Raw genomic sequence first — 23,639 nt, forward strand, 5'->3', positions numbered from 1 at the left:
TAGATAGTGCAGGTCCACATCAGGACTTAACGTCTTGCCAATTTTGATCTCCAACCTGCTTTATCAAATAAATTATGTATGTAATTATGTATGTATGTATGTAATTACATTAACCAGAATTCGAGTTATCGCGGTAAATTTTTATCAAAGGAAACGAAATTTAGTTCGAGTTAGCGGGGAATTCGAGTTATCCGAGTTCGAGTTAACCAAGTTAAAATGACTGAAAAGTGGGGTCAAATCCGAGGGAAATGGGACCTGGTTCGAGTTAATTAGCGGGGAAATTCGAGTTATTCGAGTTCGAGTTACCGGGGTTCTACTGTGATAGTTTTCGCCCCAGTAATAGTAAAAATCTAAAATATATGAATAACAACCCCGATTAACAACAAGACCTCGTTATGGCGAACATATTTTTTATGATTGATTGTGCCAGCCACTTGGGCCCTTCGTTATATCGAGATAGTCACTGATATAACACCGCGCAGGAAACGTGAGGGACTGGAAACAGCTTCTCAAATGATCAAAACATTCCTGTGCACCGCCGGTCGTGAGTTATGATGTGTGCTCCAACTGACTTCTCAGTGAATAACTGAACTGATCTTCCCGTTTAGAACACAAGAGTCTCGACTTATTCATCGGCAAGTCTTTTCCAGGATAACTGGTTGACTAATACGTTCTGAAAGGTGAGTTCTTCTACATTTTCTGTACTGACTTAGTACTACTGACGGATATTTCCTGTGATCGAGCGGTCAAGTGTTATGAAATCACTAAATGTATGCGACAAAACTATCCGTGCGTGTTTCAATGAGAGCAGTTTATTCGATTTTTAATTTTTGTTTTTATCTGTATTCTTTCTCATTCTCAGAATATTTTTTCAATCTAACATTTAGCGAAGGCGTCATTGAAATCATTTGAAACACCGACCGATGAAAAGTTCAATTAAATCTTCGATTGCTTGATGAGGCCTTATTGTATACCCGACAAAACGCAGATTAAGTTTTGCATAAATAACTTAGATTTTAATTGCACTTTAATGTTATTTTTGATGCCTTTGTCGCAAGCGAAAAGGGAATGATTCCCCTTGAGCTCTGCTGAGATCGCACTTCTTTTGAGCGGTGTTTAGGTTTTGTTCTGACATTTTAAAATGTCACGCAAACTACTAGTGATTCATTTTATGCGTGAGACACAAATTAGTCGAGTGAGCAGGCTCTTTGATGAAACATCAGGCGGGATCAACAAAGGTTTAAAAATGGACGGCTACGAATGAAAATAGCGCTGAAATACTTTTTGTCCCTTAGAACCTGGCTCAGAAGCATCAAATAACCAAAGCGGTCCGGCTCAAAGGTATGTTTCAGTACCGTCTCTTTGCCTTGAGCTTTCGATGAGCTCAATTACATCCTTTCCGAAGTCGAGCTGCTCCAGAGCTTTTATCCCGCACAAAGAACGTTACCAATTGTGACACGCAGTATCTATATACAAAGCTTGAATTATCTTAGGCGTGGAGACAGAACGGAACTGTGCGAGAAACGATTGCGCGCGTTCGTTTGAACGGGTATCGGGGAGGCATCCATGAAGTACGGTACGCGGAAGGATTGCGTAGGAAAGATATCACTTTACAAAGCACCAACCTGACAAGGCACTGCGCACTCGTTTATCGCACCTAGCCTGCGTAACTTGCGGTTTCGATGGAGTTTCGCGGCGCAAAACGAGCGACGAACGAATGCAGACACCCGTGGATGCGGGCAGGCGGTTTCTCCCTCGTTGTCTTCTCACCATTCTCAGCACGCAGCATCGCCTTCGCCTTTTGTTCCCCGCCACGAATTAAAGTCCACCGAAAAAGTCCACCGAAACCGCCAGCTACCCAGGCTAACCGTGTTGATTCCCGCTCCTTTGCTTCATTAGAAAAGTCAGCATAATCTGCAGTTAAAGCAAAAGCGAACAAGAAATGCACAAAAGAAATTCATTTAAGGTCGACAGTGCGCGAAGTCAATTCTTCAGGACCTTCAGTGTAAATGAGAGATGAGGAACTAGAATCCGGAGCACTTAATTTAATTCCGTTTTCGAAAGCGGAGCTGGTGAAAATGTCTGGATAAGTCATTATCTTTTTATCTGTGTACAGAACGTGAACGTCACGGAAAACAAGGAAACACACCTGAAGCAAAGGGGTTCATCTTTATTCATGCTCCTTCGTACTCCCCCTTGCGTTTTGGTTCCTTCATATCCCACGCGCCGGGTTAATATTTTGCTAAGCTTGCGATCTCGACGGACTCAGGACAAAACAGAGGGTCTGTGGACAGTACAGGGACGCTCATTTCAGTGCGAGCTTGGAGCACTTGTGGTGCTACGGTGGAGGAAAGCAGGCTAGGCCTGGCATTCGCTAATGCAAAAGAAAATATGTAAAGGCAGAAAACCTAGGCCAGAAAATTCGAACGACTATTGCAATGTTGTAAAGCCTCGCTGAAAATCGTGTCCACAGCCAGAGAAAATGTGTTTCGTCTGGCAAGAAGGGTTTCGATGGCGGTCAAAACGAGGGAATCCAAAAAACACTTTACGTCAGAAAGCTCCAGAAAGAGTCTGTAAACCGTGCGCAGGTAGTGAAAGGACAATTTAATAACGTAAACTGGATTTTCAGCGATCGTTACTCGAACACTCTTTAGGCTGAATCAAATACCGTATTAGCTGAAGTTACGCCGGCCTTAGATTTTTCTAATCACCAGTTGATGCAGCTGAAAGACCCATCCAATGTTTCTGTCCTCTGAAATTTGGTCATCCTCTATAAAGGCAAGACAACTAACGCGGTTTCCATTTCAGCCACAATAACAAAGAGTTGAAAAATTAGTCGGCACAATCTAAGTTTAAAGCAAAAGCGAACATGAATTACATCAAAGGGAATTCATTTGAGGCCCCAAGTGGGCTAAGTCAATGACATCTTCAGTGTCAATGAGATTTTAATATCTAGAGAGATGGTGAACTAGATTAGAGGAACACTTCAATCGCAGGCAAAGCGGCACTTTCGAAGAAAGTGCACAAACGTACTCTGTTTTCCAAAGCGTTGGTTGAAAAGTCTGCATATAAAGTGATTTTCCGTGTACAGAAAGTGTTCAGTTTGAGAGTTTTTCCGAAAAGAAACAATTTCAATTGGCGTATGTCATACCTAGTCCAAGAGCAGGGCACACAAATCCAATCGCTGTTGACGGGTAACTTTTCTTTCATGTCTGTTAATAGCTGGCAGCGATGCAACAACACTGCCGCGTTCTGGACACAGACTCGCCTCTTCCGGTATGAGCAAAAATGCAGCAAAATCTCCGTGATAGCGAGGCCTCTTTAAGATGGCTGTCCGTCAGAGATGCTAGCCAACTACCATTTTGACAGGACGGCGGGGAGTGGGCTCCTTAGTTAAGTTATAATGATCTTTGCTGATATTACGCGCGAGAAATTAATAGATTTCCTTGGCGCTAAATGCCATTTATCACCATCCTCTTTTATGAAAAGTCAGGCTTATCATTATCAGAAGACTCGCCGGTTCTAGCTATAGTTGATATGTTTGCAGGTAATCCGCTCATTGCATGAGCAGCGCACTAGAGGGATGACAGAGTTGGTCCTACATGAAGCGGCTGTTAACGGCGAATATCAGCAGCTCGAGAGCATGTTGATGATTCATCGAATAGATATCGATCACAAAGACGAAGACTTCGGCGATCGGACCGCTCTGCACTGGGCAGCTTCCAGAGGTTGGAGAATTTGTCATTCTTTGTAATTTAAGTGATTTTTAGTCCATTGTGTCTGCTTTGTTCCCAGGCTCCATCAAATTCACGCATTTGAATAGAACAGCGCTCGACCCACGCGTTTCACACCTGGGGACGAGATATTCATGATTTGCTTAGCCTGTATAGGCTTCTCTTCCCATCCCCTCAGTCCATCCCTCTCCATTTGTTACTGTAGTGGAACCCCGTTAATACGGTCACCGACGTGCCATGAAAATTTGGCTGTATTAATGGGGCAGGGTCAAATTTCATGACTGGTCTAAATTCAGTGACATCTTAAAAGATATATCACAATTCCACTTCTATACAGCTGTAAAGGATGAAGGATTATACATGTTGGGATTTCAGAATGTTGCCGTTGGCCGTATATATTAAAAAGGTGGCCTTATAAGTAACTCTATCGGCGTTTCGCCGGACAAACAAGTGGCCGTAATAACGAGGTGACTATAAGACGGCGTTCCACTCTATATATATACCTCTTACTAACCGAGTTCGAGGTCCGTACTGTAAGTTACGGAGACAGTTACGGACCGGTCGCGAGTTTTTTCCCCTTCGATTTATGGCCAAAGCGCGCGGGCCATAAATCGACGGGGAAAAAAACGATGATCCGTAACTTACAGTACGAACCGAGAAGACGAGGTTAGTAAGGTATTAATTATATCTCCGATGTGTGTCTGACGAGTTCGGGAACGATCAGTCTATTCACGCGTAACAGCTTCAAATTTCTGAAGAACGTCGAAAACAAAACGAGTCAATTTGAAATCGTTTTTAAGTTGTTAGCACGGTTTAGAAAAACAATTTTAAGTAAAAGAAAATTTTAAACTTTTACTTGCTATAAAAGTTGAGAACACTTGGTGATAAATCACGAAACATTATGGCAACAAACACAGCTTTAAATTTTAGCGGGCCGTACAGTAGAGTACGGCTCGCTAAATTGACCAATCACAGCGCGCGTAATAACTGAGAGATATAATAAAAGTCAAGATTACTTCGCATCAGCGATATTATGATGAAAGACTGAAAGCTGCTCCAAGTAGCGTTAACCGTTTCGCTCGATATCACATACTAGTCCACGCTTTGCCTTCTTGCGGAGTCTCAGATTAGCTCGAGGAAGACAGAAAAAACATTCGAAGACTTTACAATTCGATTATTATCGATGAGGTTGACAGACGGTTTGACGTTTTAAAGCAGTGGGTTGTGTGAATTTCTTAAATCATGGCGTTAAAATCTTTGTCTTGCTCTAATGGTTACGTTTTAGGATTGTACGTATATAAGAAAAGAATTCAAGCGAAAACTACTTAACCAATACAAGTTATTATGTATATTGTCCCTTGAGAGGTGTTCGCCACAATGAGCTATAGCTCCACTCTCGTTAAACAATACCAGCTCTCAAAAATCAAACAAAACTACCTGCACCCGAGACATGTTGGCCAAATAGATGTAAATTTAACTTGTTTACTCGCAAGTACCGGTGACACTAGAAAACAAACTGAAATTGTGTAGATGAACAAATTATAGCTCCTTCGTCAGAGTCTTGTTCGTTTCGGTGGACATGACAAATCAAGATAAGCCGCCCGCTAAATCGATGTTTAGTAGCAGCCATGACCTGCTTCTCCACGAGACTTGCGCGCTAGGAGATGACACAAAGCTCGAAGAGCTGGGAAGTTTCATCAGAGGAGGAAAGATTGATGTTAATTCAAGAGATGAAGAGTGGGGAGACAGGGCAGCGATACATTGGGCAGCGCACAGAGGTAAACGAAATTGAACCCGGAAAATTCTTCAACACAATGAATATTTTGCTCTACCAAGAACTTGGACATACGTCAATGCCAGGGTTGTCACTGAGGTATAACGTTTCGGGGGTTGATTTTGTAGTGTGTGGCTAAATGCTTGCAACATGTTTTGGGTATTCCCGGCCGGTTTTTCAGAGTAATTGAAATCTTTGATTAATCGTCTTTTTGCCGCTCTACTGCAAAGCCTAAGTGAATCAAGTTACGCGTCTGACCCGTTATATTATTCCGGTGGTTTTAAACCGGCCTAAATTACCGAATTTCACGTGCAAAACTTCGTCAATCCGAAGAATGTTCAAACACAGGCATAAACGATCTGGGCCGGGTTATTCGAAAGCCGGTTAACGCTAACCCATGATTAAAAGTTAACCGAAGTATTTATTTTTCTTGCATAAATTTTTTACTGCTTACATTTTGTGTAGTTTGAGCTTAGCCAAACTCAAAACTGAAGCACATACAGTATAAACATAAAACCTCACCGAAAAGTTACAAAACTCAAATCAAAATTCTCGGTAATCCTGGGTTAGCTTAATCGGGCTTTGAACAACCCGGCCCTGACGAGTAAATCCTGAAAGGAGTCTGATGCAATCGGAAACCGGTTGCGCAAATCTCACTCTTCGTTATTCTCCGAAGTTCTCCGATCACCCGTCGGTTTTGTTCGCATGGCTTTGTTATTGACATGTTGAACCGTCGAAAATAAGGAGTTCAAGAAAACCACGACGGCAACGGCAACGACAACGTCGCTAAACAAAAGGTTTAATGAGGAGAACAATGGCTGTGCATATGCGTTATAATTCTTGGTACATTTCTTTGCCGTCCTCTGCAAAACAACAACGTGAAACCACGACGGCTAATTTTTTAAATTTTATTTCGAATTTATCGATGTGTCCTAGATTCAGTTTCGTGATAGCTTTGACAGTGATAAACAAAGTAAATGACTTTAGGGTACCGCGAGATTCGCAGGTAAAAAAAAAAATCACTTTTTTAATCGACGATTTTAAGCTGCTACTTTCCGGTGATGGCTTTCGGAACTTAACGATGTTTTAAACTGCTGTGTATCTGTGTATCTTATCTTTCAAATGTTTTCTCACATGCATGGTAACTTTGTATGGGTGACATCTTCCAAGCTCTCATGGTTGTTAAAAATTTACTTTGTTGGTTTAACTGGTCCAAACTATTGTAATCGGTCAGTAATGTATTCGAAACGAAACTGAATACGCACAAGTTAAACGAAAATTTTAGGGGAAAAATACTTTTAAATTTGACTTCTGTATATTTAATCCATTCAGGTCATGGGAAGTGTGTGAAGCTTCTCTTGGAATACGGCGCTGATCCTACCGCGCGCATGGTGGGAGGCTGGACACCAGCTCACTGCGCGGCGGAGACTGGGCGCTTGAATGTGCTCAAAGTTTTGGTTGATCACCAGGCCCCTGTTATTATCGCAGATAACTCTGGGGATACGCCAAAGAGAGTAGCTCAGATTTATGGACACACAGCTTGCGTTGAACTTCTGGAAAGGTAATCTGTCGTTGAATTGATTTTCATTTTTCGAGAACTGAAGAAGGCGGTTGTACAAGGAACCTATTGCAGCTTCGCTATTAATTTTAGGTAGCCTTCCTTGTAGGGTGATCGTTTTGATTTCAAGAGCGAAGGGATACATTGTTAAATTCCTATCCACTAAGGCAACTGGCGAATAATTGCAATTGCAAAACGCGCGAGTCTATTAAATATAGGAGCGTGGCGCGAGAGGATAGCTGCAAAGCTATTATCGCGCGTGGTTTAGAGCGAGCGGTCAGAGAGAATCAAACCTCGTGCGCTTGACTCTGAACTCTGAGCCGCGCCAATAGCTGATCGAGGAACTTGTGCCGCAACCCTTAACGTATCAGAGAGAGGCTAATATTCTCCTCAGCCAATCAGATGCGACAAACCTGGTACAAGTTCAGACAGTTTAAGCTTGTGTGGTCTCCATCTTTCAGTAGTCTTTCCCCACGAAAACGTAGTGTTGACCAGTGCCAAATTTGCACCTAATGTATTGTTTTAAATTTTCGTTTCTTAGCGCCGAAGATTCATCAGTTCAAAAGCAACTTCTCATTCGGGACAAGTTTCGCTCTAATACAAGGAAGATCTCACGTATCGTGGCTGAGAAAGGCCTGGAAAGTTTTCAGGACAAAGTAGCAGATGTAACAAGCTGAGGGTTGGTGCTTCATTCGGTTTGTAAACTTTTCTCCTGGTTTCCAGCTAATGAGTGATCTGACCTGTAGCTAGACCATGCGGCAGTCATGGAGATCACGAGATTCAGAAAGTGCGTGAGGAACGCCTAAGTCGCTCACGTGTTATGCGCGAAACACGCGCGTAGAGAGGAGACGACTTACTTTGGCTTTCTCTCTTACACCAAATAACTGCTTAAGAATGCTGCAGTTTCACTTGATTTTGCGTTAAAAAGAAGAGGTGGAGTATAACAATTGAGCAAACTAAGTTAAGCGAGGTCTGCTAACCATGACCAGTCACACAGGTCCAAGCAGTCTATATCAAATTTTCATAACTTGAATTCTTCAGGCTCTTTTTTTCGTGATGTTAGAAAAAGGATGGCATGGCCATGTCTCATTTTTAGTTCAACCTCACTTCTCGGTCAGTCGATTTGGATATCTGTCCGGTCGATATATATCTTATTTGTAACCCTGTTGTCCAACTTTAGTCCATGGAATAAATTTTCGTTCTTGGTCTTGGTCGTAGTCTGTCTCCGGTCTTTTGTCACGGGTGTCGCTTAGCAAAATGTCGTCTCTTCATTGCGCTACGCTGATCATAATATGAACTGCAGGGTGCTAGTTAATTCTCCGAAGATATGTTATTGTGCCCGCGCTTCATCCCTTAATTAAACCAGACGATAACACAACAAGCTGTGATTGATTTAGAAATATAATTGGATGAGAAAACTCCGTGGTGACTACCACGGCCAAGGCCAAGGCCAAGCCCAATTTAGCGGTCAGAGTACTTTTTTTTTTTTTTCTTACATCCAATTATTTCTCTCTTGGATAAGGATATACTTTTAGTTCCAACACATGTTACAAATTTTATTGGCCACGGGGTAGCTGCCGGTTTCGCCCCATGGCAAGTTCTCCCCCACCGAGTTCGCCCACACATCGACTCAACGACTCGTTAGTGGTGAGACTCCCTAGTGGTGGCGAGGTGACCGGTAACCGTTTGACTTTGTTGCTATGCGTACCCCGGCTGCAACAAGTAAACAATCATCATCTAAGCTTATCAAGTATACACGGACTGAAATGGTTCTTCGAACAACTACGTAAATACGAACACAAATACGAACACAAAATTTTGGGGCGAACTCGAAATAGAAATTTTATAGTGGGGGCGAACTCGGTCGGGGCGAACTCGCCATGGGGCGAAACCGGTATCATGCGTGCATGGTGCCGTGTTTCTTCTAATTTGGGAAATAGTTGGATAGTTGCATCAATGGGATTAATCGTGAATGAATGAGATTTTTCGGAGCATCGTATCTCTTGTTCCCAGTTTAAATATATATCACTAGCTTAAAATACCTTTAATTCACTGTCCAGTTTTAGTATAAATCTTCTAGCGTCCTGTCACGAATGCCTTCCTCTTATTGGCTACGCTAAACACTATCTATTCTGCTGTAGATGTTGATCAGCCTAGCAGTTTGAGGTTGTTTTCAAAATGGCGGCTGCTTCTTTGCGTCTATGAAGAGGATTTAGTTACAGCTTTTTAACGACTAGTAGATTTTTATACAAATTTCGAGCTCATAATCTAATTGTTAAACATAACACTGCACATAGTTTCACGCACAGTCCAATTAACGGGTAATAGGACTACTGAGGCGGGAAGCTGTGTATATATAATGCGTTTTATGGAACCCAGTATAAGTAATGGTAATAGGACTGAGTGGAGTCCAATTCGGTCTGTAATCATGCGAGTGATAACAAAATCGGACGACCGCGCGGCGGAAGTTCGACTTGTTTATCACGAGTATGATCACAGACCGAATTGGACTCCACTCAGTCTTATCACCAATTAATCATAAAAAAAATTACAATTTCTGAGAAAAGAAGAATACCAAATTATGAGAGAGAGGGGAAATTTGCATTAAAAGACTGACAAAAGAGGCGTAAGTTGAAACCAAGGTTGTGATTGGTTGATTTAAACTACAACTTTGAATGTGATTGGCTTACTGAACTGTCCGATAACAAACTGTCCAATAACAAGCTGTCCGATAACAACTTGGCAAGTGAATTAGTGGAAAATAAGAGATTTTTTAAACCAATCACGATCGAGGAAATTGTAATTTTTATGATTAACAAGGTAAGTGTTATCACCTGATAACTCTTATCAAGACCTTGTTCATTCTATATCACAAAACACCAAATTACGTATTTTATTGCATTTTTCAAAGGAAGTCTTGATCAAACTTGAAATGTTGAGCTGTGAGAAAATCAATTTATGGAGCACACCGACTTGAGGAAGACTTGATTCTTTTATTCTTGATTATTGATCGTTTCTTTCTCTCATTTTTTTCTCTCATTTTCTCCTTCAAATATTCTTTAAATGCATCCTCCACAACTTCTATGCTTTTTTTTTGTATTCAATCTAATTTTGTTGCAAAAAGACCGAAGTCATTATTTCATACTCAATCTTTTGCTCGCAAATAAGATATTTGACACCGGTGCGGCGTGGTATTCCTATAGTAACCATTGAAATGCACTTGAAATCTCCAAAGGGTACTTTATCTATACATTTAGCCTCCCAGAAAAGAGATCAATAGAGAATACAATGTATGGTAATGAAAATAACCCGACGTTATCGCAAATTGTTGCAAAGTATATAAAAGTATCTCCATATTCTTTAGCTGAGAAAAAATGCTCGACATCTGCAAATGCATGCGTCATGCATCCGTCATGACGTCATACATCTGTCAAACATGCGTCATGCTCACGTCATGTGTTCGTCAAGCTTGAGTCGTCCTCTCCATTTAGCTGCTGGTCTTGACCTTAGTAATTCTCGTATTATTTTCAACCTTTCTTGAGATAAAGATCGAACCTAAAACGTATTAGAGATAATTTCTCAAACTGGACATCGAATCAGTTATCATGTGAATGTTTCTTTCGTTCATGTTATGACGTCAAATCCCTATTTACTATGGTCCTGGGAGAGAGAGAAGGGGTGGGGGGTATTCCGCTTTCTGTTTTTGTGTGTGTGCACACGGTACTCTGTCGTAATATGGCTGAAAGAAGGCTACATAGAGATACTGGTTTCAAATTGTGTTTGTAAATCTTTGAGAATGCACTACATGGTGTTACGGCTTATCCAGAATTTCAACCTTTTCTAGGGAAAGATACTACCAGATCCCATTTACCGCGAAAGCCACCGTGTAGATCAATTTGTTTACACAGATCAGCATGGATCGGACGTTTAATTTTGAGGAGGACATTTAAAGAATTGATATATAAAGTCAAAGTCCTGTCTCAGCTTTCATTATAGACTGAGCACTATAGCTATCAGCCCTATTTCAGAGTGCTTATCCTCTATTGAAACAGTAAATGGGCGCGTAAACATCTGCAGTACGGATGGAGGCAGAGTACAAGAGACAAATCCTGGTGGAAATAAACGAAGACTGTGCGACACTATTGCCAATCAAAAGCTATCGCTTTCTGTCACTAAAATGGATTACATGCAAGTGAAATTAAAAAAATCTTTTGACCCCAGGGTTACATCACTGTTGTTCTTTTGACTGCGGAGGTTCGTCGCCAGACGGGTGCTGGAATCCCACCCTTCGCCACCCTGGTCAAAAGGTTAATTTTTCTTTGCGTTGTGTCGAGGTGGATTCCTTTTCCTTCCTCAGGGTTAGTGCTCGGAGAGGAATTTAGGATTATTTCCAGCAATCAAAATGTCTGGATGGAGAGAGTGTCTTGCCTATGAACATAACACATGACCAAAGCTCGGTCCGTGCCAGGAATGCTTGATCCGGAGCCCATGCAGGAAGTACACCGTGACTAAACCAATATAGTTTAGTATTCTTTCCTGGGCCATGTGCACGCTTGAGTAACAATACTACCTACCCAGTAACTGTTAGCCAATGTATAATAATCGAGACGCAATTAGCCCAAACAAATTGAATTCTGTTTTCGTCAAGGAGATCTGATGTAACGTGCTCACACCGACAAGTGCGCACGTGCGTTGTCAGTGGGGACCGAACCTGCAGTTTTAATACCGCAGGTCTAATAGAGCTCTAATACCGGTCTATGATGAACAGAAGGGTGAGGCCTAATAGTTAGCACGCTGGACTCTGAATCGAGCTGTCCGTGTTCGAACCCTGGCCGGAGACATTTCATTCTCACAGTTCCTCTCTCCACCCAGGTGTATAAATGGGTGCTGGGGAATTTAATGCTGGGCGTAACCCTGCGATGGACTAGCATCCCATCCAGGGGGGAGTAGAGCTGTGCCTAGTCGCTTCATGCCAGAGAAACCGGTATTAGCTTCGACCGTATGGACCACTTGGCCCGATGCAGTGACAACGTATGAATAAAAATAAGCATTCTGATTGGTTCCCTGAGCACCCCAAAAATACATCTGACGCACCTAACTTAATTTGTCACTCACCTTTGCCCAGAATAGAGCTGTGTTTATTTATTGGCGTAGTTAAAAAGAGCCATTATCAAACAAACTTTATTTAATATATTAGCTTCTTCGGTTCGTATTTAGGAATATTGGCCTCGTCTACGATGGAACACGACTTCGGCATCGTCCATAAACCTGAGAAAAAAAGAGTGAGACCAATATTTCTTACGTACTACGTACAATCTTGTCAGTAAAAACAAATCCACTACCGCTTTCTGCGCCACAATGGTTTCTTATGCAAAGATTGCCAATGGATATGACTGCTTCATACTCATAGTACGAAATAGTGCTGTGGCCGATTAACGTGCACGTGCTCTCCAATGGAGCAGTTTTGACAATTGAAACTTTAGTCATGCATCCAGAATTGTATCTATCGTGTAACTCGTATAAAGTGTTTAACTGGTCCTTGACCCGGCGGCGCGTTTGAAGTTTCTTACTGGGGGTCGACGGGTTTCCGTGAGTTTTTCCTATTATGAGACGAATTTATTCTATACTGACGTACTTGTTCAACTTGTCAATCTTTTGTTATTTCTAGATGCTCGATTCCACCTGCATGATGTCGTTTGCTTTCGTTTAAGATTAGGTCAACAAAAACACTAATTTAGGCCGTCGAGAGGAAGATGTTTGTAGACAAATGAAGGTAGTCACAATTGTTTCTCTGGCCTTAGGCTGGAATTACTGCTCTGCAAGATTGTTCCCCGATGCTGTAGCATCTGCCCACATTAAGCGAAAGCTCAATGTTGTATACGTTAGACATGTTACATTGGGAGCAATTTCTTATGTAACGAAAAAGGATGGTGCGAATGTTTTTCGTGTTTTGAATGCTGTGTACGGCAACGATGAGATTTAATCAGTGTTTATTACGTCTCGGTCGCTACGATTGGCTTCGGCTGAACGCCTATTCAAACACTGGTGCGGAACTTTCAATACCTTTTTACGCGCAAACACTTGTGTCTTTTAATGAAAGAGTGCGCACGCGGCAGGGACGCTTTCTATAGCTTAGCTTGTAATCGTAAAATTGATTCACATCCCTAAGCCAATAATGCCATTTAGAACGTGTTATCGACAAATGAGGTAAAATTCAATACCGGTAAAGATCCGCATCCATAATTCCTAAACGCTGTGAAAAGGTCATTGTGATACTCTGAGCAAAGTAGGCACGCAAGGGTGTAGAGGTAAATGGCCTGTTCGCGCGAACTCGATTTAAACAACCCGACAGAGCGTACACAAACAGTTACATGCATTTAATGGTTTAAAACCGCAACATAATCGTAGTAGCGATACGCTACTCCTTTTGGTTCATGGTACTTTGATTGTCTATCAATCATTTCCCACCGACGCTAAATGACTCAATCGATTTTTGGAAATATTGGAATGGACTCTACGGACTCGTTGTAACTAGACCCTAAGCTGTCAGATGTTAACAAGTTGACCGAGCTAAAATAAATCGATCAGATCAGTTCATTCCGCATATTTTAACCGCATTATGGAATAGGGAATTACTTGCTGAACGATTAAAGAATTTAGGTGACACCGAAATGACAGCGCTATTGTCTGACCCGGCATCAGCTTAGACGGAAGAGCTCTCTTCCTTGAGAACAGTTCGCTGTCGGAAGATGCGTCGTTGTAAGGACATTTCAAGGATAAAATAAGGACTTGAGTCTTTTTCTTGTTCGGTTAAGAACGGCTGAAGGAGCAGGTAATCCCGCTTTTCTATTAAAATCGACTATTGTAATGTAAACACCGAAAAATCGGCTTTGATGATTGTGTCATAAGCCATTCTGTTTTAAACTTGAGATATCAATTTCTACTGATTACCCCAGCATTTCATTAAAAACTAAAAGCATATTTTCATTGACGAAACACTTTTTTCTCTCTATTAATCTTCACCTGTGTATTTGGCAGTTTATTGAATATTGTACAGAGAATTACGACTTTGATCTCGTTTGAGAAAGAAAGTCTTCCGTCGCACGTTCAGTAACGTGCCTTATCTGATCCGGTGTTCCGATACTTGTTCCTGTTTTCTCGTATGTGACCGATCAGACAGCTTTTTGACCCGTGCTGAAAAAACATAATAGTCCGGATTCTGTTTGTCAAAATCATTGAAGCGAGTCAACCTTGAACCCAACGTGCAAAACAAAGACTGAACAAGCATCAGGTTTGTTTGTCCGTCACCTCCCACTGAATCAGCTCACAGGCAACTATAAAACGGCTTACGTGCCCACAACCAGAACCTCTCAAGCACTGCTTGGAGCGTGCAACACCTCAGTCAATATTCCGTATAAATAAAGAGTTGTGGGAGACGACCTTGGACAATCTGATCGTTTTCAGAGAGTTCTGAAGAGCCTATATTAAATTGTCAACATGTATGGGGCTTACGTCGTAGACGCCTTTGCGGAACATTCCGTTTTGATCATTGCCCTTGCTCTCGTGGTTCTTTTGCTGTTTTCAAGAAATGCCACTCCGTCAGACACGAGAAAGCCTCCTGGGCCATGGAGTGTTCCCGTTATTGGGAATATATTTCTCTTCGGTTCAGCTCCTCACAAGAACGTCACAAAGCTCGCCGAACAATACGGAAGAGTGTTTTCCATGAGGCTTGGAAGTCGAGAAGTCGTCATTCTTAATGATATCGACACCGTGAAAGAGGCCCTGCTTAGGAATGGATCCGACTTTTCATCTCGACCACCTTTGCACAGTTTCATCTCTTCTAGCCGGGGTGATAGAACAGTTGCGTGGCCCGTGTTTGGTCCAAAATACTTCAAGAACAAGCGAGCGACGGAACTGGCCATGCGAGCCATTCTTGACAATGCCAAGCACTTCTCAAAAATAGTCCTCAGAGAGACACACGTGTTAATCAAGAGCTTCCTAAATTCGGAAGAGAACCATTTCGATCCCACTCATCTGCTAAAACTCATGGTCTGCAGTCTGCAGTTTAGTTTGTTTTTCGGAGACAAGCTGCGAGACGCTTGTGCCAAGAAGGCCCAGTTAATGATGGACGGTTCAACTGATTTCATTGAAAGCAGTGCAGTGGGAAATAGCGTAGATTTTATGCCGTGGATGAAGGTGGTATTCAAGAAACAAGTGCAAAAACTTGACAAATCTGTTGCCGAACTTACAGACTATGTCAAGAAAGTTTACTTCATGATCAAGAATGATTCTGAGGTGAACACCTTGGACGACTCATCTTCCAGGCGGGTAATTACTTTTAACGAGGCACTGGATAAGGCGGTGAAAGATAAAGCGGCATTAAATTTCGGAAACGAACAATTTCAAGAAGACCCAGCGAGTGCAGACTCAAACCACTTTGACGACGAAACTTTGATTAACATAACAGCTGATTGTTTCGGCGGGGGATACGAAAAATTATCCACCGCCCTTCGGTGGGCCGTGGCGTACCTTGTGTCGCACCGGGATGTGCAAGCCAACCTGCGGAGAGAAATAGAACGTGTGAAAGGAGATTCGCCGCTGTCTCTCGACGACAGGAACAAACTTCCACTGTTGGAGGCCACTGTTCTTGAAGTATTACGAATGAGCAGCTTCCTGCCATTTGCCTTACCCCACTGCACAACCCGAGATACCAGCGTAGCTGGTTACCTACTGCCCAAAGGAACCATCGTGTTTGTAAACCTATGGGCTTGTTCTCGAGATCCTCAGTATTTTGACGAGCCTTACAAATTCAATCCATATCGTTTCATGGATGAAAACAGACAGAACGTTTTAAGGTCACCGTGTTTTCTGGCGTTTTCTGCAGGAGACAGAAAATGTCCCGGAGAGGGCTTTGCCAAATCGGTCATATTCCTGGTGATTGGCACATTGGTGCAGCACCTCAAGCTTCGCAATGGAACCGAGGACCCGATTGAAGACAAGTTCGGTCTGACTGTTCGACCTAAGCCGTATTCGATCCATGTCGATGCTGTGCGGTGAACTTGGAGTTTGCAATGCATCAACACTGACACAGGCTGGCAAACGCCGATACAAGTAAGAGTAGGGACTGGCATTTTTGTTCACGTTGTTCATTCGCAATGATGATTAACCAGTCAGCGACTGCTGCGCTAAAATGTTGTCATACATTGTACGCTTCTGTTTAAAGAACGTTAACAAGATTGAGAAACTGAGATAGAGATTGCTGAGTCATTGTTTTGAGGCCTAGTTTGAGCTATGAAGCATGCATGACCAAGTTTCATATGAAACTTCTATATCCAGTGACACATAAGTGATAGGTACAAGGAATGTTTCCTTGTTTCAGTAGATTTTCCATGAATATTCTATTCTCAGTGACACGTTTTATAGTTCATAGTCTGCTTGCATATTTCTTACTCAACGATCAGCACCCTTAGTGCAGTAATGTAACACGAGGTGATTTTTGTTTGTATAAGCGAATCAATTAATTTTCCCAGGGGTGTTCGTAGCAGTATATGTCACGCCATCAGTGCTGCCCGTTATATCTATACAGCACAGTGCTGCACCTTGTCGTAGTTTTTTCAAGCTGAATTTTATCGTGAAAGAATTGCTGCATTGCATCGGACTTTCATTTTAAATATCACAGAAGCACGATCTAAGTCTTCATTCATTTAGTTGCCGTGAGATCATTTACAAGTGTTTGACTAACTGGGACGACACAGCTTATAATATGCTAAGCGAAGATAACCTTAACGAAATTGAAACTTTGGCGAGAAAAAAAAAAGAAAAAAACTTTCAACCTAAGAAACGTTATTGCCAAACGCAGAAGTGCTTTTTTAAGCTGACCACTGTACGGGATGTGAAACTTGTGGTAACGTTTGCTACTGAAGTGTGCTTCTAAGAAAAAAGGCACGATATAATATATCTATCACAAATGGTATCGAATTCAATGACAATCAGTTACAATCTTCAAATATTTAATAAAACAAATGAGGGCATGAAGCTGGACTGTGACTTTTTTTCATAGCAAGCCATTGCAGGTCTGTTCTTGACTATCTCTTGGAAATCTTGCATGTCAGTCGAAAGTGGGTTTATGCACGTAAATCGAATGATTTTTTATCTGCAGGATGCGAGGTAAGGTAATATGAAAATTCTAGATGAAACTTGCAAGGGCATCGTTGTGTACGCGAGATCGTGTTGTGTGGGGTCTCTGCTGTGTCGCAGACGGTATGTTTTCGTGATGATGCCGGTCTCGAACTCCAGCTTTTAAACCACCTAACTGGAATGAGGAGCAATCTCAGTTAATAGCTCTACGCCTGGTTTAGTAACCTTTATCATAATATTTCTTAACCGCTCACGAACATTCCGTTTTCCAAACTCCAGACTGAAATGCTGCAATGAGGTCGTTTGGCATAAAATCCCAGACAATTTTGCAAGTGGTAACGTGTTTGACACTGTCGACTATATATTTTGATTTTCGCAATATACAGTGTGTAGCCCAATCAACACCCAATTAAGTAAAAAGCCTAAGAAAAGCTAGTGTTTCAAGAGCCAGCACAGCGTGTAAGGACGTCGGGGCAGATTTGAAGAATTGATTCTTTAGCATATCACTTTATGGGGCGCTGTTTTTCTTTCACGCCTGATGGTTTAAGCCCTTTGTATTAAGAAGAGTATTCAGTTTCCCGACATAACATCAATACATGACTAAGCACATACAACATTTGCGTCATGAGACTTGAGTCAGAAAAGAATTTTTTAGATAAACAAATAAATTGTATCCTATCTAGTGCTTAATTAAAGACTTGCAATGAGAATGCATATGTAAGTTGATTAAGTTTTCAGCATAGACATAAAATGCGCACAACTGAATTGAGGGAATAATCATCCAACGACTAATTTAATTCCGTTTATAGGTGACAGGAGAAGTTTCTTCGAATTTTTCATTTTTGCATACGTGTCTGCACTTAGGCTGCTAAAGCTCTTGATTTTGAACACATTTTTAGCAATGTCAAAGATTGAATACATACATACTTTATTTCTTTGGAAGAAACGAATATTTGTGCTATCGTTTTGATGCTGTTGCATTGAGCCAAAACTTTTCAATTTATTGCGCTCGAGTTTCTCTAGACTTCTTCATCTGAACGAAAGTTGAGTTCAGTGGTTCTCGGAATTTGTCGGCGCAGCCCTTTCTACACTAGAGCCGTTTGCTCAAACGCAATGTAGTTTATACTGATTCCTACATATAGCGATGTATTCGACTAGAAAAAAGGTAGTTTGAAGTCTTCGTCCATTGCTTCTAATGTTACCCATCAAATAAAGCAGATAAACATTATCTCATATTTAGAAGAGGGATGAGTTTAGAGCTTTGCGGCAAGACCACGTGTGTGCAACCTTAGAAGTTGTTTGTTATTTCGCCATGAATCTACCGTGACGGTCAAGGGCAACTTTCAATTATTGTGAAATAATTGGATAAACAGCAGTAGGAATTATAAGCTATTCTTCCAAGAGAGCCAGAAAGACGAGGAAAAAATTTTAGAATTCGATAAAACCCGCTGGAGTTAATTCAATCACTGCAGTTCGCCATGGGCGATATGGAACCATGGCATTTGGGTAGGTGGGCCATTTTTAGCATTCCTGAAAGACGAATCATCTAGTGAAACTTCAGGTCCAAAGGAAGTCATCTTAGATGCGTTTTCCGCCTTCTACAAAGTGAAAGAAGCATGAGGAGCATTTTGGCAGTCCTGAACTTTGACTGAGTAATGACTCACTAGCATCTCTGATAGCAGATTGGGACCAGAAGATTACATTGATTTCGATCTCTGCAGATTCCATAAAAGGCTCAGTTGGGTCTATTCACAGTACTTTGGGCAATTCTTAAAAACCTCAGTCTACCAATTTATCTTTATCGTAAAAAAATGCATGCGAGACAAAACAAGGTAATGACATTTTGATTTAATTTGATTCTGGATTGTTCACGTCATGCTAGTTCAGGCGATTTATTTACTGACTTGTCGACCGACAAAGAGGGTAAGCTACGTCAGACAGTCGAGTTCTGATAAATTTGGCCTTGGCCTTGATATTAGCATTCAAAAACAATTAAAATGTGTCCTCCAGGGTTTTCCGTTTTTTTCTTTGAAAAACTATATTGTTCCTTTAGTTTTTTTAGTCAGCCAAACAGGAAACCGGCGCTTTCTTTTGTCCCGTTATTAATTTTGATAATACAACTTTTAGGCACTTGACTGCATCCGTTCGATAATTATTTGAAACAAACAGTAAAGCTTTCACGTCATGTCTCTGTTATTGGAAACTGAGAATTGGCAACTAGAAGCTGGTCACTTGAGGCCAGGTATGAGAGTCTCATCAGTGTTCGTGAAGGAGACGAGCTTATCTCAGAAACAGCCTATCCAGAAAGTTTCTTAGATCTTCTTGACCTAGAGCAGGCTGCAGTTTTCAATTAACCTTGCATTCCTTACTTAAGCAGGAGGTAAAAGTAACATGGTTGGAACTTCTTGCGGAATTTGCTAACTCGCTAGATGTTGTGGGAAAAAATGTCAGAGAAATAAGAAAAAAACTGGATGTTTAGTTCGTTCATAGTCCATCTAGCCAGATGCCCACATTGTTGTTTCAGTGACGATACAAAGGTTGCGTTTTTTTTCGTTACCCGAATGGCATAAATGCGACAGTAGCCATAATATAAAAGAAGTCCCGTTGTGAGAAGTCTACTTGATTAAATTGCAATATTGTCCAATATTTAAATAATATCAGCACCCTTCTTCTTGGAGTTCAAATTTCTCTTTTGGCAGCCAAGGATTGCTGCGTATGTTTACTTGCTGTTGCAGTTTATTAGATCGTATCTAAAGTGTTCTAAATCTGATGGATTGCAGATTCCGCATGTTGCACGCGCTCGTTGTAGCTCCAGTTGAGAGCAAAGAATTTTAAACCATGTAGTTCAGAGGTTTCTAGAAAATAGTCAATGGGTCTAGCAAAGAATTTGCATTCTTATTTTTAGCCCCTTGTGCACCGTCACGATCAATATTATTCTTTTACATTAACCACTACCGTTTCAGCTTAAAGGGATGCATGCACAGTTCACAAGATTACGATGACATTGGCCTTGGATGAACAATTCTTGACGGAGCTCCGCCCTTATCGGCGTGGGAGAGTGACAACTAGAGCGGAAGATTATTGACTGAAACTCTCAACTTTACCTTTCATCATCTACCATCTTAAACTTGTGTTAACGGTGCGCCGTTGAATCAAATCCTAACTGAACAAGCAGTAGAACATTTGCCTCCGTATGTTCGCTTTAGAGGCCCATTGCTAGAGGATGGTTTTGGTTAAATGGGTGATTTGCACGTATAATAATTACTACTTACGAGTATTGTAATTAGTTAAATTACGTAACATTGCAGATTGACAAGTTGAGGTGTTTAGTCTCGACTTATGGATTTGGTCTGTGGAGGTGAACTTTACTTTTCTCCCCTGCCTAGTCTACTACATACAAAGGCTCATTGTCACGGTTCACGACAACCAACCAGGTTGAATGAAACAAAACAGGCTACATATGTACGAAAGATAGTTGGGTTTTTTTTCCACGTGTATAACGGAAATACATAATGTGTTTCATGTAATTCTTATGTATGCTTGGTGGAATTCGCTTCAAGAAGGAAGGAATTCGCAGCTAATCTGGAACTTAGGGCCTTATTGATTAGAGAGAGACCTCAAAGAAAAGAGACCTGACAAATTAAAGTCGGGTCGATTATTTTCTACACAAACAACGTATTAGGGATGATTTTTTCTTAAGATGACGATCTAATCTCTATGATATAAACTTGCCTTAATGAACAAGAATGCTTTTTTCCCTTCTGTTATCATTGAGGCCCAATCTATGTACCCTAGACAACCCTACCCCGAGGTACAATGAGTGAGTTGGCTTTTCACTGTTTCGTTTAAGAAGTCAGCGAACCCTTTATATGACTTTCCTTGTGAACTGTCAGTGTCTTGGAAGCCGAGACAACTCATCTAGGGAGATAGGGTTGTTCTGGCGGGCGGGACCACTTTCTGAGTGCCATTATAATGCCCAAATTTTAGGTTTTAACTAATGAATTAAAAGAAAAAAAATGGTCTGGGTAAAGCCCACCGTGATTGAATGAGCGGAGGAAACTCAAAGAAACAGGTAAAATATCTAATAGGGGTTGTAAATAATCACCAAGGGTCAACCCTGATATTGACCACGTTCTTCCTATGTAAACGCTAATAGAGATGCTTTCGAGAGGAAGGTTGTCTCGGGTACCTGAAACCACCTTTTCCTTTTATTAGTCCTTTAGAGTCATTCCCCTTCGAGACTGTCTTTTCTTTTTTCTTTCAATCTGTATAGTACCGAGTTGAGTTTCGTGACTGTTGAAATGCCTCCATCCTTATCCGCATAACCAACTAATCTCCATTTAGAACGTGCTAATAGAATCAGTTGGCCGAGAGTGAACTTTACACGAGGTCTTTATTCTCTTAATAGGGCTTTCAGGGTCGTAAAGACTGACTTCTTTCTTTGTTTGATCCTTTTTCGTGACTGATTAATCTTTCGTCGTTAATTGGATAACTGAATTATCTCCTTGTAGAACGTGCTAATTAAATTACCAAAGGTGAACTCAGGCGCCAAGGAGATGATTTGAGCCTCTGTTCTTCTTCACTTTTAAGCACGATGTTTTCATTTTGACCAGTAAATGTCAAAACTCCTAAACTAACAAATAACTGTTTGCAGTAGACCAGAGGGTGTGGTTCCTTAATCTAAAATACGGTTTTAGATTTGCTCCTTTGGTCTGAGATTATTTGTGATTAGGAGAGTGAAAATATTTGACTGAGTCAGGTCTGAAGTGGTGTGCTACATATTTCCAAAGTCAGGTCTGAGAAACAGTGAATACATGTGTGAAAAATCAACGAAATTTGTTGAGGATCTACTAAGATCTTGAGTACATAGGGGAAATCATGTATTGTCTTGTGAAATAACGGAGGAAGGACCACCCACCATCTCTAGGACACCTTTAGCCCGGTTTTGTAGATGATTTTTGCAAGGGATTTGCTTTAAGGTGTAAGATAAACAGGCGTGATGACTGATGACGACTAACAGGGCAAAAAATCTTTAAGCGTCTTGGTTTATGCTATGCACCTTTTGCGCTAGGCTCTTAAGTTGTCGATATGCACGCTCGCGTTATTGACTAGATCGCGCGGATTTACTGACTTATAATGTTATATTGAATGGTGGTTTAACTCTCAAAAAGCACCCCTGAAGCTCCAAAGATTGCTAGGTTAGTGCCAAGTACACATAATAAAATCAAGCCACTTAGCTCACGAGACACAAAGGAAAATAAGAATAATCGAGTTGGTCGCACAAATGAGAGTTAGGTCAAGATCGTACGATCAGTTGCATGTTTGGACTGACACGAACTCAATGTCCAGACAGCAACGCCATTAGCTGGAGAACATGGCCATAAGCTCGAGCCAACTTGACAAAGAAACGCTTATTATCTGTTCCTTAGACAATTTCCCAGGTCGTTCTTTCACCCTCGCACCGCTCTACCAACGCGCTCGTACAGTTCTCAGCGAGGCCAGCGCTGTGGAAACATTACGTAACAAACGTCATTGCGTTTTCTCAGAAAGTGTGTGCGTGCAACGTTTACGTGCACCTTAGCTATGTATAGATAAGGCTCTCCGTCGGTGAGTCGTGTATTCACTTCCTTTACTCTAGAGACTGTCTCTAACCGTAATCAATGTCGTTGTATGCTTAACCCAGATACGGAAACGTCTCTCATTCCTGGAATCTTGTCCAACTGATTACCGATATGCGCAAATACTGTTAGATGTTTGAGTGGTACATGACAAAGCCGGAACCTGGGATAATATCAGACAACAATTAGTACGCGGTCTTTACATTATATTGTTTCAGTAGTTATCATGCACCAGCCCCGCCCAGTATCGACACCAATCCGCTCTTACTCGTTTGCGAATTTCCAGAGGCTATTGCAACATATTTGTCTTGAAACGACGAAGAACTTCTCTTCAAAATGGCTTAAATTAATTATGTCAAATTCCACACACGCATGACTCTCGAATTGCCGAGTCCCTAAGTTAAATAAGCCAAAAAAGTCAGTCCTTGTAAAAGTCTTGGCTCCCTCACACCAGCAAACTTAAACGTTAGAGAGGTACAGATTTTCATAGATTATCCTATTAATTTCGCTGTAAATATCATGCAAATGAAAGTTACTTGAGGTGGCGCACTTTATTCACTTCAAGTACAAGGTTCTATTAACGGCTCTTAGTTTCCCTCGACTCGTACCCGCTCGCGCTCATGTCTTCCCTCTGGGGGCTCGACCAAGAGTATACAAGCTTACTGCTGTGCTCGTAATCTTCACCGCAGGAACTAATAATCTAAGGACTCCCCCCTAAGGAGTAAGTGGGATCCTCCTTTACTGTCGACCGATAAATATGCTACTGAGAAATACTGAACCAGTTGACGCTGTTCTCTGAAATTCATATTCCCAGTGAG

At 41.4% G+C, this 23,639-nt stretch overlaps 2 protein-coding genes and 1 long non-coding RNA gene across 6 annotated transcripts; all 3 read left to right on the plus strand.

Moving 5' to 3' along the window:
• Window positions 1-526: 526 nt before the first annotated feature.
• LOC110051893 (ankyrin repeat domain-containing protein 66-like) lies at window positions 527-11,292 on the plus strand. Of its 4 annotated transcripts, XM_020757978.2 has the most exons (5): window positions 527-680; window positions 1,296-1,341; window positions 3,548-3,728; window positions 6,841-7,069; window positions 7,608-11,292. In XM_020757978.2, the coding sequence occupies exons 3-5, from the start codon at window positions 3,584-3,586 to the stop codon at window positions 7,741-7,743; spliced, it is 510 nt and encodes a 169-aa protein (XP_020613637.1). In that variant the 5' UTR covers window positions 527-680; window positions 1,296-1,341; window positions 3,548-3,583; the 3' UTR covers window positions 7,744-11,292. The 4 variants fall into 4 exon arrangements, with proteins under 4 accessions (XP_020613637.1, XP_020613638.1, XP_020613636.1 ...); XM_020757979.2 differs by lacking the exon at window positions 1,296-1,341; XM_020757977.2 differs by lacking the exons at window positions 527-680; window positions 1,296-1,341; window positions 3,548-3,728 and adding an exon at window positions 3,755-5,512 and having other exon boundaries at window positions 7,608-7,761; window positions 10,911-11,292.
• Window positions 11,293-14,093: 2,801 nt separating this feature from the next.
• LOC149096882 (cytochrome P450 1A1-like) lies at window positions 14,094-17,101 on the plus strand. Its single transcript, XM_089279170.1, has one exon. It carries the CDS (start codon window positions 14,564-14,566, stop codon window positions 16,121-16,123), a length of 1,560 nt encoding a protein of 519 aa, XP_089135296.1. The 5' UTR covers window positions 14,094-14,563; the 3' UTR covers window positions 16,124-17,101.
• Window positions 17,102-17,219: 118 nt separating this feature from the next.
• On the plus strand, window positions 17,220-20,950 carry LOC110051892 (uncharacterized). The gene is made up of 2 exons (XR_016204078.1): window positions 17,220-18,709; window positions 20,167-20,950. It is a non-coding gene; the product is annotated as an uncharacterized LOC110051892 (long non-coding RNA).
• The last annotated feature ends 2,689 nt before the right edge of the window (window positions 20,951-23,639 follow it).

Source organism: Orbicella faveolata, unplaced genomic scaffold (genome assembly GCF_042242905.1).
Source record: "Orbicella faveolata isolate gen_17 unplaced genomic scaffold, um_ofav_v1 contig_47, whole genome shotgun sequence".
In the NCBI taxonomy this organism is placed as follows: Eukaryota; Metazoa; Cnidaria; class Anthozoa; order Scleractinia; family Merulinidae; genus Orbicella; species Orbicella faveolata.

Bases quoted from the DNA above. Each gene is read 5' to 3' on its own strand.
- LOC149096882 (XM_089279170.1), top strand. From the start codon at position 14,564: ATGTATGGGGCTTACGTCGTAGACGCCTTTGCGGAACATTCCGTTTTG.
- LOC110051893 (XM_020757977.2), top strand. From the start codon at position 5,314: ATGACAAATCAAGATAAGCCGCCCGCTAAATCGATGTTTAGTAGCAGC. The intron at 5,513-6,840 runs GTAAACGAAATT...TAATCCATTCAG, and splicing joins ACATTGGGCAGCGCACAGAG to GTCATGGGAAGTGTGTGAAG. The intron at 7,070-7,607 runs GTAATCTGTCGT...TTCGTTTCTTAG, and splicing joins TGCGTTGAACTTCTGGAAAG to CGCCGAAGATTCATCAGTTC.